The following is a 15,599-nucleotide window of genomic DNA, read 5'->3' on the forward strand; positions in this document are numbered from 1 at the left end:
CCTTCCTCAGAACGTTCTGAGGAAGGGTCACCGGACCCGAAACGTTAACTCTGTTTTCTCCTCCACAGATGCTGTCAGACCTGCTGAGCTTTTCCAGCAACTTTGTTTTTGTTCCTGATTTACAGCATCCACAGTTCTTTTGGTTTTTATGTTGGCTCAGGTCGGGAATGCACTTTTTGGAAGTATGGTGGAGGCAAATTCAATTAATGCATTCAAGACGGCATTAGTATGATTGTTAAACATGCAAGGGTATGGGGAGAAGGCAGGAGAATGGCATTAAGCCATGATGCTCAATTAGAAAACTGGTGCAGGCAAGATCTGATTGAATGGGCTCCATGTGCGCCGTAACATTTCTGTGATATGGGGAACAAGTAATAAGTGATTTGGGGTTGATAGTGTGAAAGTTTGAATAAATGATCAGAACAAGAAATGCCTGAACTGTCTATTCAACATTCAACCTCTGGTGCTTAACCAGTTTAGTGTTGTCTGGACGGTGTTGAGCTTCCTGAAGGTTGATTCAGCTGGATTCATTCAGGGAAGTGGGTAGTATTACATTCCACTCCTGACTATTGCCGTGCAGATGGGTGACAGGTTTTGGGAACTCAAGAGGTGAGTTATTCTCTGCATAATTACTAACCTCAGACCTTGTGGTCTATCACATTATTACAGATCCAAAGTTCTAGATTTCTCAGAACAAAGTGATGATCCAGACACCATTTTTTTTAGAAGGGACCAGAGTGTCACACTCTACATAAAGTTCTAGTAGCTACTCTTCTTTTAACTCCAGGTTAAGCAGTATGGCACTCGTCTATGTCTAGAGCACTAGTCAGGATGAAATGTCATTCCTGGTTGGGTCGAGCTCAGTTTGAAAAGTGATCTTTGCTAATCGTGCTCTCATTACATTAGGAGAACTAAACAAAAAATGTGTAACTTAAAGATGGGTCCTCTATACGACCACTCTTACTTAGATAAACTGACAAGACACTGCCCTTGAGATATAAACTGGGGGGGGGGGGGCTTTTTATTGTAATTAACAATATTCTAATACTAAAATTGCGCACTCAGAAATACAACATCTAAAAGCTGCGACTATTATCGTGGGTTACATGCAAAGAGAAACAAGGGCAATCCCATTATTTTTGATTAATGAGGTCCACTAGCTTTCTGTAATGAGTTTTTAGTTTAAATTTAATTGGTAGCCAAATCCAGTACGACATCACAGGAAAACCTTTTATATTCTCAAAATCTATGAAAGCAACTCACAAGATAAAAGTTATGTTCAAGTGATTAACGATGTGGATATTGGTTGGTTAGTTAAGTTGGCTGGACAGCTGGTTTGCGATGCAGAACTATGCCAACAGCGTGGGTTCAATTTGTGTACCAGCTGAGGCTACCATGAAGGAGTCTCCTTCTCAGCCTCTCCCCTTGCCTGGGGTGTGGTAACCCTCAGGTTAAACCACCACCATCTGTCACTCTCTAATGAGAGATCAGGCCCTATGATCCAGTAGGACCACACTGATGATATGGCAAATAATCTTCAGAATTAAATGCAGAATTTAAAATCTAACAGCGTACATAACAATTTGGAAATACAGGTGTTAAAGAAAAATGAAAATTTTATATCCAAAAGAACAAAAAGTGCCATACATTCTTACATAATAAAGCACTCACAATCAGTAAATGGCATCAAGAAAATGGCTTACATTGAACATTTTCACAAAATAATTCAAGAAAGATTTAGTGGCTTTGTTTGAAAGATACTTGATTAAAAAGTTGAAATAGGCAACATATTCAAAGTATATACAGAATAAGAAAATACATACATCACCAGCTTATTATTTTAATAACTCATATATAACTTATAAACCTAATAACTATTGCTTTGGTATAATAACATCTATGTTGGCTGCATTATTTAAGCTTATGGTGTGGTCTACCATGGCTCGGGTTGTGTCATAGATGCTTACTCTAAGCCGATGGTAAGAAGCAATGGTGATACTGCTGCTAAAATGGACCTCCAGAAATCCAGCACTAGCTGTTAGTACCGTATGGCCTGGTGTCTCTGCTTCAATGCTTATCCCTGTGCAGTGTGCAGCACCTGGCTCTAATCTCCCTGGTAGAAAACAGTTGAAAATTAGAGTAAAGATTTTGGTTTACTAAAAGAGATGACCATGCGAGTGTACTGAAGTTATAATACGTTACAATATTAATTGAGTTTTTTACAGTTAAATATAACATAGTAAAAATACTACTTTAAATAAAATTGATGAAACTGTTTTGGTATCAATGTTTGCTCATTATGGTGCTACGATTCCAACCAATTGTAATGTCGACAAGTCAGATTCCAGAGTGAAGCCTTCATTTTTCATTTTAATTGTCATTTCTTACTCAACTGACAAGATTGTAAGTATTTCCTGTTAAGGACTTTCTGCACATTCACCAGATATGATTCTCTACCCTTGACTTGCAAGACACAGGCTAACCCACTGATTTTTCTCACTTAACTCATGTCAGTTTAAAACTTTTTCCCAGCTCTGATGGCCTTAAGACTTCTACAAACTAGACACTGTCCTTTTGCTAGACTGGATCTCTTCTTTGAACGCAAAATGTCTGTTATAAAACCATGCATTATATCAACATGACTCAATGTATTTATTGGCTGTAAACCAATAACTGAGTTTTAAAAGACTGAACCAATATTAACCAATATTAGCTGAACATTTGCAAAGCTGTATCTCATTCCTAAGCCATGGAATGGAGACAGCCTGTCTAGAGCCATTCACAAAAGGACCATCATAAGGATACTTAACTTGGTAAGAAATTAAATATTAGGCATAACCACCTTAAACAAAGAACTCTACCTGAGAAATGGAGTTCATTCAGCCACAAGCACATTTGTGTAACTGGTCAATTGTAAAGAACAGAACACAAGGCAGAGAAGCAGGACCTTTGAGTGTGCCACTTTTTCTTAAATTCATTCATAGGATATGGATGTTGCTGGCTGGGTCAGCATTTATTGACCATTTCTAATTGCCCTTAAGAAGGTGGTGAACTATCTTCTGGAACCACAGCAGTCCAATTTGGTATAGGTAGTCCCGCAATGCCATCAGGGAGGGAGTTCTAGGAATTTGATTTGACAACTCTAAAGGAATGACGATTTATTTCCAAATCGGGATGGAGTGTACTTGGAGGGGAAATTTGAGGTGGTGGTGTTCCCACGTATCGGCTGTCCTTGTTTTTCTAGATGCTATTGGTTGTGAATTTGATAGGTACTGTCTAAGGAATCTTAATTAATTTGTATAGTATCTTGTATATGGTGCACGCTGCTGCTATCACACGTCAGTAGTGGTGCGAGTCACTTTTTCAAGCAAACTGCTCTGTCCTGGATAGTGTCAAGTTTGAGCACTGTTGGAGCTACGCCCATCCAGGCAGGCGGGAATTATTCCATCACACTCCTGACTTCAGCTTTGCAGATGGTAGGCAGACTTTGAGGCATGATAGTCAGATTCTCTCTCGTTGATAGTCATGCGGCACAAATCTTACCAGCTACATGTCAATTCAAATGGATATCAGTTAGGACTTGCTGCATTTGTACACAAGTTCTTTAGCATCTGAGGAGTTGTGAATGGTTTGAACCTTGAGCAATCATCCCCACTTCGGACCTTATAATGGAGGGAAAGTCGTTGACAAAATATTTGAAGATGGTTAAGTATCAGGCGCTATTCTGAGGAACGCTTACAGAAATATCCTGGAACTGAGATGACTGACATCCAACAACCACAAACATCTTTCTTTGAGCCACTGCTTCTTAATGTCACATTAGGTCAAGTGTAGTCTTGATGTGAAGGGCAGTCTCTCTCACTTCACCTGTGGAATTCAACTTTAATGAGGTCAGGAGTTAAATGTCTCTGGCAGAACACAAACTAGGCTTTAATCAGTAGGTTATTGCTAAACAATTGCTGCTTGATAGCACTGTTGATGACACCTTTCATCACTTTATCGATTACAGAGAGTAGACTGATGGGCGGTAATTGACTGGATTAGATTTGTGCTGTTTTCTGTCCACAGGTCATTCCTTGGCAATTTTCCATACTTTCAGATAGATGCCAACGCTGTAGCTTTAGTAGAATAGCTTGGCGAGTGGAGTTTCAGGTTCTGAAGCATAAGTTTCCAGAATGTTGTTCAGGGGTCCACAGCCTTTGCGGTATATCAACTATTTCTTGATATCACGTGTAATGAATAAAATTTGCAGTGAGGACCTCCAGTGGAGGCCGAAATAGAAATCACAGAACCCCTACAGTGTGGAATCATTCAGCCCAAGTGTGCACACCAACTCTCTGAACAGCATCCCACCCAGACCCAACATCCCCCCCCCCACCCTATTCTTGTAATCCTGCATTTCCCATGGCTAATCCACCAAGCCTGTATATCCCTAGACATTATGGACAATTTCGCATGGCTAATCCACTTAACCTGCACATCTTTGGACTGTGGGAAGAAACCAGAGTACTCGGAGGAAACTCATGCAAACACAGGGAGAATGTGCAAACTCCACATAGACAGTCATCTGAGGGGGGAATCAAATCTGAATCCTTGGCGCTCTGAAGCAGTAGTGCTAACCACTGTGCCACCATGCCACTCGTATGGATGGATCATTCACTTGTACCTCTGGCTGAGGGCTTCTGCAATTGCTTCAGCCTTGTCTTTTGCACTCATATTGGGCTCCCCCTTCACTAACTGAAGATGAGTATTTTGGGAGTCTCCTCCTCTAATGAGTTGATTAGTTGTCCGTCACCATTCATGACTGGATATGCCAGGACTGCAGAACTTACATCAGATCTGTTGGCTGTGGAATCGCCCAACACTATCTATCATTCCCTGTTGATGTTTGGCACACAATTTATTTAGTAGCTTCATCAGGGTGACACCTCATTGAGGTTGTAGACATGCTCACTGAGCCAGTGAGTTTGGTTGCAAATGTTTCATCACCTGGCTAGGTAACATTGTCAGTGCGCCTCCAGTGAAACGTCAGTATTCTGTCCTGCTTGTTACTTATATACATCTGACAAACCACTGAGAAACAAAACCGAAAGTAAACCAACCACCCCAGCAAACCAAGGCATATAAATAACAAGTGGGACAGAACACCCACACTTCACTGGAGGCGCACTGACGATGTTACCTAGCAGGGTGACAAAACATTTGCAACTAAACCCACTGGCTTGGCGAGCATGTCTACAACCTCATCCACAACTCGAGCTACAAATCTTCTCAACAGCTTTATGACATCTTAGTTCCAGGTATGCCTGGTGCTGCTGCTGGCATGTTCTTCTCTGCTTTCCATTGAACCAGGGTTGATTCCTTGGCTGTATGGAAAAGGTGGAGCAGGCATATGTTGGGCCATAAGGTTGAAGATTGTATTGGAATATAATTCTGCTGGTGGTGATGGCCCACGGTGCCTAATGGATGGCCAATCTTGAGTTAATAGATCTGTTCAAAGTCTATTCCACTTAAGATTGTAATTGAGCCACACAACATGATAGTGAGTGTATCCTTAATGTGAAAACAGGACTTTGTCTCCACAAGGGCCATGCAGTGGTTACTCTTAACAATATTGTCATGGTCAGATGCATTTGCAGATAACAGATTGTTGATGATGAGGTCAAGTATGATTTTTCCTCTGTTGGTTTCCTCACTACCTGCTGAAGATCTGGTCAAGCCATTATGTCCTTGAGGACCTGACCAGCTCAATCAGTGGTGGGGCTGCAAAGCCAATCTTGGTGATGGAAATTTAAGTCCTCCACTCAGAGAATATGCAGTTCCTTTGCCACCCTCAGTCCTTCCTCAAGTGGTAGTCATTATGTAGCTGAACTGATTCATCAGCTTAGGAGGGTATGTGGTCATCAGCAGGAGGTTTTCATGTCCAGGTTTGAGCTGATGTCATGAAACTTCATGGCCCTTAAGGAAAGGTAGAAAACTTCCACAGCAACTCTTGTCCGTCTGAATACAACTGCACTGCCACCTCTGTTGGGTATTTCCTGTCCAACCAGCAGGATAGACAGAGGATGGTGTTGTCTGGGATACTGTTGGCACTGTTTGATTCTTTGAGTATCTTATGCTTGACTAGCCTATGAGACAGCTCTCCCAATTTTGTCGTTATCCCCCAGATGTTGGTATGGATGATTCTGCAGGGTCAACAAGACTGAGTCTGTCATTGTTGTCAGGTGCCTAGCTGGATGCCACGTGATATGTCCTGTTTCATCCCTTTTTGAGTCTTCTCAACATTTTGATCCAACTGATTGACTTGCTAGGCCATTTCAGAGGTAACCGCATTGCTGCGGGTTTGGAGTCACATTCCAGTAAGGTTAGCAGATTTCCCGAATGACATTAGTGACCCAGATGATTCTTAATCAACAATGGTTTTATGGTCTTCATTAGACTTCTAATATTACTGAATTCAAGTTGTACCATCATCCACTGTGGGATTCAAACTCGAGTCTCCAGGACATTACCTGCATCTCTGGATTACTAGTTTAATGACCATACCATTATGTTATTGCCTCCTGTCCCTCTCTCTCCATCCAACCTGCAAGTTTGAGCTCTGTCTGCTGATCAAAATCCAGCCACTACAATAGTGCAGATGTAGGTCACCCATCAACATATTTAAATCATCTTATCAACAAGTCAGAGGGACCATCGAGCTCAGCCTGAAATCCATAGTCTTTTAATTTTTATTGGGCAGTAAAAACAGTGCTTAATCTATTCTCCCACTCCGTAACTTATGTGTGTAAATCTTCAACGCACATGCACGAAAGTCAGAGTTTATTTAATTATCCATTGGTTCAAGTACAAAAATATCTTTTTCTTTTTAAAATATATAAGGAAGCTTGTGCATGTCCTTTAGACAAGCATGTAAATACTTCAAATACTCACTGAATTGGTAAGCAGTATTCTCATCATGGCAAAATAAGGAGTGGGAAAAGAGAGGAACCTTTCTACATCTTCTCACCTGATTCCAACACAATATTCAGTTAGATGGAAAAGTAAGAAGTATAGAAGTTGCAAAAGAGAAACTGAAATTGGTAAAACTACGGAGTTTAATATGACCAAATGAGTAGTTATTAACTTAAGATTTAAAGTAGATTAAATTAATTTCTAAATTGGTGGGAAAGTAGGAACTGTAGAGTAGAAAATTGTTTCATATTTGTTGACAGTGAAATCAGTATACATTTCCCATCCTCAATTATCTTTCAGAGGCAATGGTGAGCCATCTTTCTGAATTAATGCTGTCCATCCTGTGTATGTATACCAAAAATAATTTTAGGAATTATTTTCCACATTTTGATTCAGCAATGGTGCAGGAAAAATATGTGGTATATTCACAAATCTTTCTAGGTGATAAGGGATTTAGAGCTTGTAAAGTACTTTCAAAGGATGCTTGGAAGGTTGTGGCAGAACACTGTGTAGATGTATACACCGCCACCAGTACACATTGATGATGGAGTGGGTGAATTTTTAAGGTGGTCCATGTACATGGATTAATAAAAACTGGTGGACAGGTACAATTAAATAATTAACAAGAGAATGTAATGTTAGCCCCGAGCTTAAGAGAGCTGAAATTTAAAGGACAGCTGTGAAGCTTTAGGCTGAAGTACTGTTTTCACCTTTGGAACATGTATCAGTTAGGTGGGGTACGGTGAAAATTCAGCAGAATAAAACTGAGCTCAAAATAATTAAATTTTGAGGCAAATTGCTGCAGAAATTAGATTTGTATTTCCTCAAATGTGGAAGATTGAAACATTATGTAATTGAGGTGTTTGAGAATGTAAAAAACATTTATAAGGGGAGGCGAGGCTTAGTGGCATTATCACTTAGACTATTATTCTAGAAACTCAGCTAATGTTCTGGGACCTGGGTTTGAATCCTTCCACAGCATCCAATTAAAAAAACTCTGTAATAACCACAAGACCACTGTTGGTTGTTGGAAAAATGCATTTGGCTCACTGATGTCCGTAAGGGAAGGAAATCTGCCATCCTCACCTGGTCTGGCTGACAATGACTCCAGACAAACAGCAATGCAGCTGACTCTCAACCCTCTGAAATGGTCTAACAAGCCACTCAGTCGTATCAATTGCTATGATGTCCACCGCCAAGAACAGCATGGCAGCAGCACTATTGATCGAGCTGGTCAGATCCTAAAGGACATAGCTGCTAGACTAGGTTTGCAGCAGGTGGTGACGGAATGAACAAAATTGCAAAACATACTTGACATCTTCCTTACCAATCTGCCGCCTGCGCCATCTCACAGACCTTGTGGAGTTTAAGTACCACTTTTACATTGAGAATACCCTCCACTGTATTATATGGCACTAACATTGTGCTAAATGGAACAGACTTCAAACAGATCAAGATTGGGCATCCATGAGATCCTGTGAGCCATCAAAAGCAGCAGAATTGTACTCCAATACAATCTACAAACTCATGGGCCGGTACATCCCTAACTCAATCATTACCACCAAACGAGGGGATCATGCCAGGAGCAGCACCGGGCATACCTAAAAATTAGCTGTCAACCTGATGAAACAAACAAATGGGACTACTTGTATGCCAAACAGCGTACGCAGCAAGTAATACACAGCTAAGCGATTCCACAACCAATGGATCAGATCTAAGCTCTGCAGTCCTACCACATCCAGTTGTGAGTAGTAATGGATAATGGAGGAAGAAGTTCCACAAATATGCCAATCCTCAATGATGGAAGAGCCCAATACATAAGTACAAAAGGTAAGGCTGAAGCATTTGGAGCAATCTTTAGCTATAAGTACCAAGTGGATGATCCAACTTGGACTCTGCCAGTGGTCTATCAATCTTCAGCCAATTCGATTCACTCCACATGATATCAAGAAACAACTGGAGGTACTGGATACTGCAAAGCCTATCGGGTCGGACCACATTTCGGCAATAGGATTAATGAGTTATGTTCCAGAGCTTGCTGCTTCTCTAGCCAAGCTGTTCCAGTACAGTTACTACACTAGCATCTACCTGACAATGTGGAAAATTGCCCTCATTTGTGTCCTATACACAAAAAACAGGACAAATTCAACCGGCCAATTACCGCCCCATCAGTCTACTCTTGATCATCAGTAAAGTGACGGAAGGAATCATCAACAGGGCTATCATATAGCACCTGCTTATCAATAAACCACTCAGTGATGCCCTGTTTGGATCCTGCCAGGGCCACTCAGCTCCCAACCACATGCCGGACTTGGTTCAAACATGGACAAAAGAGCTGAATTCCAGAGGTGAGATGGAAGTGACAGCCCTTGACATCAAAGTCACATCTGACTGAGTGTGGCATCAAGCAGCCCTGGCAAAAGTGGAATCAACAGGTATCGGGGGCAAACTCTCCATGGTTGGAGTCATTCCTGGCACACAGGAAGATGGTTGCAGTCTGTGGAGGTCAGTCATCTCTGCTCCAGGACATCTCTGCAGGATTTCCTCAGGAGTAGTGTCCTAGGCCCAACCATTTTCAACTATTTCATCAATGACCTTCCCTCCATCATAAAGTCAGATATGGGGATGTTCACCGATGATTACACGATATTCAGCACCATTTGCGACTCCTCAGATACTGAAGCAGTCTACGTTCAAATGCAACAAAATCTGGAAAGCATCCAGGCTTGGGCTGACAAGTAGCGATTAATATTTACACCACGCAAATGCCAGGCTATGATCATCTCCATTAAGAGACAATCTAACCACTGCCCCATGACATTCAATGATCTTACCATCACTGAATCCCCCCGCTTTCAACACCCTGGGGGTTAGTAAAGATCAGAAACTCAACTGGACTCGCTACATAAACACAGTGTCTACAAGGGTAGGTCAGAGGCTAGGAATACTGTGACAAGTAACTCACCTCCAGATGCTCCAAAGCCTGTCCACCAATTATAAGGCACAGGTCAGAAGTGTGAATGAATACTCCTCACCTACCTGCATGGGTACAGCTCCAACAATACTTAAGAAGCCTGATGCCATCCAGGACAAAGCAGTCGATGACTGGTACCACATCCACAAACATCCAATCCCTGCACAACGAATACTCAATAGCAGTAAGGTGTACTATCTTCAAGATACACTGCAAAAATTCAGCAAAGATCTTTAGGTAGCACCTTCTGAACCCATGACCACTTCCATCTAGAAGGACAAGGGCAGCAGATACATGGGAACACCACCACCTGCAAGTTCCCCTCCAAGACACTCACCATCCTGATTTGGAATCATATCACCATTCCTCTATTGTTGCTGGGTCAAAATCCTGGAATTCCCTCCCTAAGGGCATTGTGGGTCAACCTACAGCACATGGACTGAAGTGGTTCAAAAAGGCAGCTCACCACCACCTTCTTAAGGGAAACTAGAAACAGGCAATAAATGCTGGCCAGCCAGTGCACCCACGTCCTACAATGGAATAAAACAAATAAACAAAAAAAATTAATAGGGTAGATGGATAAAGTTATTAGCTTTGATGGTGAAAGATCAGACAAGAGGGCACAATTCTTAAATTAGAGCCATGTGATGTAGGGGTAATATCAAGAAGCGCTTTATTAAACAAAGGGATGTAGAAATTGGGAAAGCTCTCCCCTAAAAAAAAAATTCAGGTTGAGTTAATTAACGTTTTAAAATGGAGAGTGGATACTAAGGGGTATGGAACCAAGAAAGATAAGTGGAGTTAAGATACAAATCGGCCATAATTTAACTGAATGATGGAGCTGGTTTGAGAGGCAGCATGTCTAGTTCTGTTCATATTCCTATGCAGAGCCTACACATTAATATGGGTTACTACTTTAATCATCTTGAATGGAGTAAAACAAAGGAACCCAGTGAACTGTGTCCTCTCTCCAATTGATGTTTTCTTTCCACAGAGCAAGGATAAGAATACTATAAAATCAAAACACTACAGTTGCTGGAAATCTGAAATAAAAATATATTGGAACTCCTTGGTTTCAAAGAGTTGACACACTAAACTCGAAATGTTAACTTAGGTTCTCTCTCCAAAGATGCTGAATTTCTCTAGCACTTTGTTTTTATACAAGAATGTCATTCCTTACAAATATAATATTTGACCCAAACAAGTCTGTACTGCAATCCACCTAATTAAATGGCTTACTGTCAAGCAATACAAAGTTGTAATGTTGTGATAGTTTTCAGTTCCAAAATAATAGTAATTTGTTTCAAGCTTAGAGGTTACCTGGATGTCATGCAACTGATTTACAAATCTGATATCTTTTACCATAAAAGCTTCCATTTTACACATTCTGGTAGACAAATCTACAAAGTGCCAGTATTGTGATGGGTACAGACTGAGACTTGAGTATCAGTGCACCTGCACTTATTTGTTGCTAAAGGATTTGTCTTAATCATCCCAACTGTTCAGCACAATGCTAACACCAACTGAAACACCAGCAAATAGTAATGAAGCAAAGTATAGGAGAAAAAAATGCAAAAATTACAAAAAAATGGCAGACTATCCACAAAAACCAAATGCATATAGCCAAATATTTTAGAATACAAAAAAAAAGCAATTTTAACAGGAATTTAATTCTCAGTCTACTTTTAAGCAGTCTGCTTTACCCAGAACGATTCAGTTCTTCTAATTTAGTTCTTTCTAATTTAATGTCGAAAAAATATGTACTCCAAGCAGAACCTTACCTGATGACATGAAATTCAGTTTGTGGCAAAATAAAATTAAATATTCCATGGTAATAAGATTCACATATGATTGTAGTTGGTCTTATTCTCAAATCAAACATGTCAAAATGCCAGCATTTTCAAACCTGCACTACTGAGGCTCTGTACAATTAGAAGAGCCTTGAATAATGATTTAATGTTTAATTGTTTGAATGATAAACCTAAAATATCCAATTTATTATTATGAAATAAAAAAGAAAATAATGTCTTTCTACCGTACCTTGAGTGACTCTGAATACTCCTTGCTTGTCCATCTCTACTGCCAAGTTCATTAATGTGCAGTTATTCACTGGAACCGTTTCCATGGCATCTGTATCCAACAGCCCATAAACCATGATAGGTAGATCGAGGGTCTGACCAACCTCAATTTCTACATGGGATTGGACAAACTCTATACTGACCGGCCTCAGCACGTTGACCTAAGGTTCATTGAAAATATTGATTTAAATCTATAAGACAAACTATGGTATATATTCATACATTTGAACTGTATGGGGAAACTTTACATGGTCTATCCTGAGGCACACTATTAATTTAGTTAGAATGGAACTTAGGTGCTTTTTCTAATAGGCATGAACTCAACATATCAAAAATTCCAACGTCTACTGTGCCCAGATAATCAAGTGCAGCACTCAAACCTGGAAAAGGAGATAGAGTGCTTGGTGACGTGGTGCAATGATAACAACCTCTCTCTCAATGTTGGCAAAACTAAAGAACTGATCATTGACTTTAGAAGGAAAGGAGGAGAACGCGCCCCCATCTACATCAATGGAGCGAAGATTGAGCGGGTTGACGGCATCAAGTTCCTAGCAGTGACGATAGCTAACAAACTACTTTGGTCTTCCCAAGTAAATGCAAAGGTCAAGAAGGCACAACAAAGCCTATTCTTCCTCCGGGGGCTCAGGAAATTTGGTGTGTCTATAAGGCCCTCACCAACTTTTTACAGATAAACCGTAGAAAGCATACTGTCCTGGGGCATAACAGCCTGATACGGCAAGTGCTCTGCCTGGACCGTAAGGAACCACAGAAGATTGTGTGCATAGCCCAGACCATCATGAAAGCCAACCTCCCCTCCATGGACTCCATTTACGTGTCACGTTGCTGCAGAAAGGCTGCCAACATAATCAAAGACCCATCCCACCCCGGTAATGCTCTCCTACAACCTATTCTGTCAGGCAGAAGATACGGAAGCTTGAACACACGCACCAGCAGGTTCAAGAACAGCTTCTTTCCTGCCATTATTAGACTGATTAATGGACTTTCTAACTTCAATAATGCTGATCTTGTTAATGTTGATCTCATCTAATGCACATCCTGTGCGGTGTAACCTGTATGCCTTACTTTGTCCGAGTGTTTTTCCACCCTATGATCTGTATGTCCTTGCTTACTATGAACTGCCTGTACTGCTTGCAAACAAAGCTTTTTACTGTACTTAGGTGCACTGATAATAAATAAATCAAATCAAATCAAAATCACCTCTATAGTTACTTTGTCTAAAACAGTGGTGCAAAATATAGCACTTCAGTCATTTCTTATCAAAACTCCTCTATTTTTGGTTTCAAGACAAATTCTTCACAATTCTCCTTCTTGTAGCAAATGGGAGTACCAATTTTATTATCTCAATTAGCTACAATACAAGCTATAAAACAAATGACTTGAGTGTATACAATACTGTAAGGGGTTTCACTTATTGGCATGACTGTGGAATAGTCAGGAGAGAGTTGCCATGTGAGTCTAGATCCTATGAAGCCTCAAGTCATCAAGTCAAACATAGGCAAGGAATGTGGCTACTAATTACCACATACTGAACAATCTTTGGCCTATAGTGCAGTGGTAATATCCCTATCTTTGAGTCAGGAAGCCCGTGTTTAAGTCTCACGTGTTCCAGCCGTGATAATATCTTGAACAGATTGATTAGAAAATAGTATTTTTTGAGGATGGCAAGTATGTAGAATGTAATCAGGGTGGGTGATTTCAATGTCCATTACCAAGAGTAGCTTACAGTATGACTACTGACTGAGCTGGTCAAATCTTAAAGGATACAGATGCTAGACTGGGTCTGTGGAAGGCTGTCGTCAGCAATCACTTGTTAACACTTACAATGATCCATCTCGGAAATTTCATGTCACTGCTCATGGGTTGTGAGTCCGTGTGTGGCTGACGAACCTGATCGTCGAACTGCATCTCCAGCCACACATTTGGCAAGTGCTTCCAGGAGATGGAAGTGGTCCTTGGCCTTGGGATTGTTTTTGGGGTAATTTGGTTCCTTTTCTGTACATCCTCATGCTGACAAGTGGCAGGTAGTGAAAGAATCAACAAGAGGAAAAACATATTTGACCTCATCATCACCAGTTTGCCCAATGCAGATGGGGTAAGCCAGCACATCAGGGTAATAAGCAAGGCTGAAAGATTTACAACAGTCTTCTACCAGAAGTGCTGAGTGGATGATCCATCTCCACCTTCTCCAGAGGTCTCCAGCATCAATAAATTTGATTTATTCCCCGATATCAATAAACAAATGGAGATGATGGATTCTGAAAAGGCCCTAACAATATTCTAGTAAAAGTACTGAAGACGTACATTCCAGAATTTGCCATACCCCAGCCAAGCTGTTTCAATACAGCTACAACACTGGCATCTACCTGACAATGCAGAAAATTGCCTAGAGATGTCATGGACACAAACATCATCATTTACAGCACCATCTGTCAACAGTGTTGTCTAGCACTATTACTTAGCAGTAACTTGCTTATGTCACAGTTTAGATTCCACTAGGGCCATTCAGCTCCAGACCACAAATACAGCCTTGGTTTAAATGTGGACAAAAGAGCTAAAATCCATACGTGGGGAAGAGTGACTGCCCTTGACATGAAGGCTACATTTGAAGAAGTATGGCATCAAGACGCACCAGCAAAACTAGAGCCAAATGGGAATCAAGGGAAAAAAAAAAATCTCTACTGGTTGAAGTCATATCTAATAATATAAAAGGAAGATGATAGTGGTTGTTGGAATTTAGTCGCGTCAGCCCCAGGACAACCCTGCAGGAGTTCCTCAGGGCAAATGACCCAGACACAACCATTTCAGTTGCTTCAGCACTGGCATACCCTCCATCATAGGGTCAGAAGTGGGGATGTTATCTGATGACTGTACAATGCTTGGCACCATTCACAACTCCTCACTTACTAAAACAGTGCATGCTCAAATGCCGCAAAACCCGGACAATATCCATTTGACATGACAAGTGAGATTCCCATCACACAAGTGTCAGGCAATGACCATCTTTAAATAGGAGAGAATCTTACCATTACCCTTGACATTCAATGGCATATCATCACTGTATCCCTTGCTATCAACATCCTGAAGGTTACCATTTTCCATCAACTGAAATGGACTAGCTTTCCAAATGCAATGGCTACAACAGCGCATCAGAGGATGGGAATCTCTACAGCGAGTAACTCACCTACTGATTTCACAAAAGCTTGTTCACATCTTCTAGGCACAAGTCAACAGTGTGACAAAATACTCCCCACTTGCCTTGACTTCAGCTCCAACAACACTAAAGAAATGTGACATCATCCATGAAAAAGCAATCCGCTTGAGTGGCACCACATCCTGAAACAGTCACTCCCTCCACTATTGACACACAATGGTAGCTGTGTGTGTCATTTAAATAGGACACTGCAGAAATTCACCAAGACTCCTTAGGCAGCACCTTGCAAGCTCACGACCACTATTAACTAAAAAGGGCAAGGGGAGCAGGTACATGGGTGCACCCCACGTGCAAATTCCCCTCCAAACCATTCACCATCCATTGATAACAAGGTGCAAGGCTGGATGAACACAGCAGGCCA

At 41.0% G+C, this 15,599-nt stretch overlaps 1 protein-coding gene across 1 annotated transcript in view; it reads right to left on the minus strand.

Moving 5' to 3' along the window:
• LOC109911435 (nuclear pore membrane glycoprotein 210-like) overlaps positions 1–15,599 on the minus strand; it is a 129,943-nt gene that overhangs the window by 79,946 nt on the left and 34,398 nt on the right. Inside the window, exons 13-14 of the mRNA XM_048612679.1 lie at positions 11,969–12,167; positions 1,968–2,113 (exon numbers count right to left, since the gene is read on the minus strand). Of these exons, the coding sequence (XP_048468636.1) occupies positions 1,968–2,113; positions 11,969–12,167 (345 nt within the window). The remainder of the gene's footprint in view (positions 1–1,967; positions 2,114–11,968; positions 12,168–15,599) is intronic.

The sequence above is a fragment of the Rhincodon typus genome, chromosome 26 (genome assembly GCF_021869965.1).
Source record: "Rhincodon typus isolate 14 chromosome 26, sRhiTyp1.1, whole genome shotgun sequence".
Taxonomy (NCBI): Eukaryota; Metazoa; Chordata; class Chondrichthyes; order Orectolobiformes; family Rhincodontidae; genus Rhincodon; species Rhincodon typus.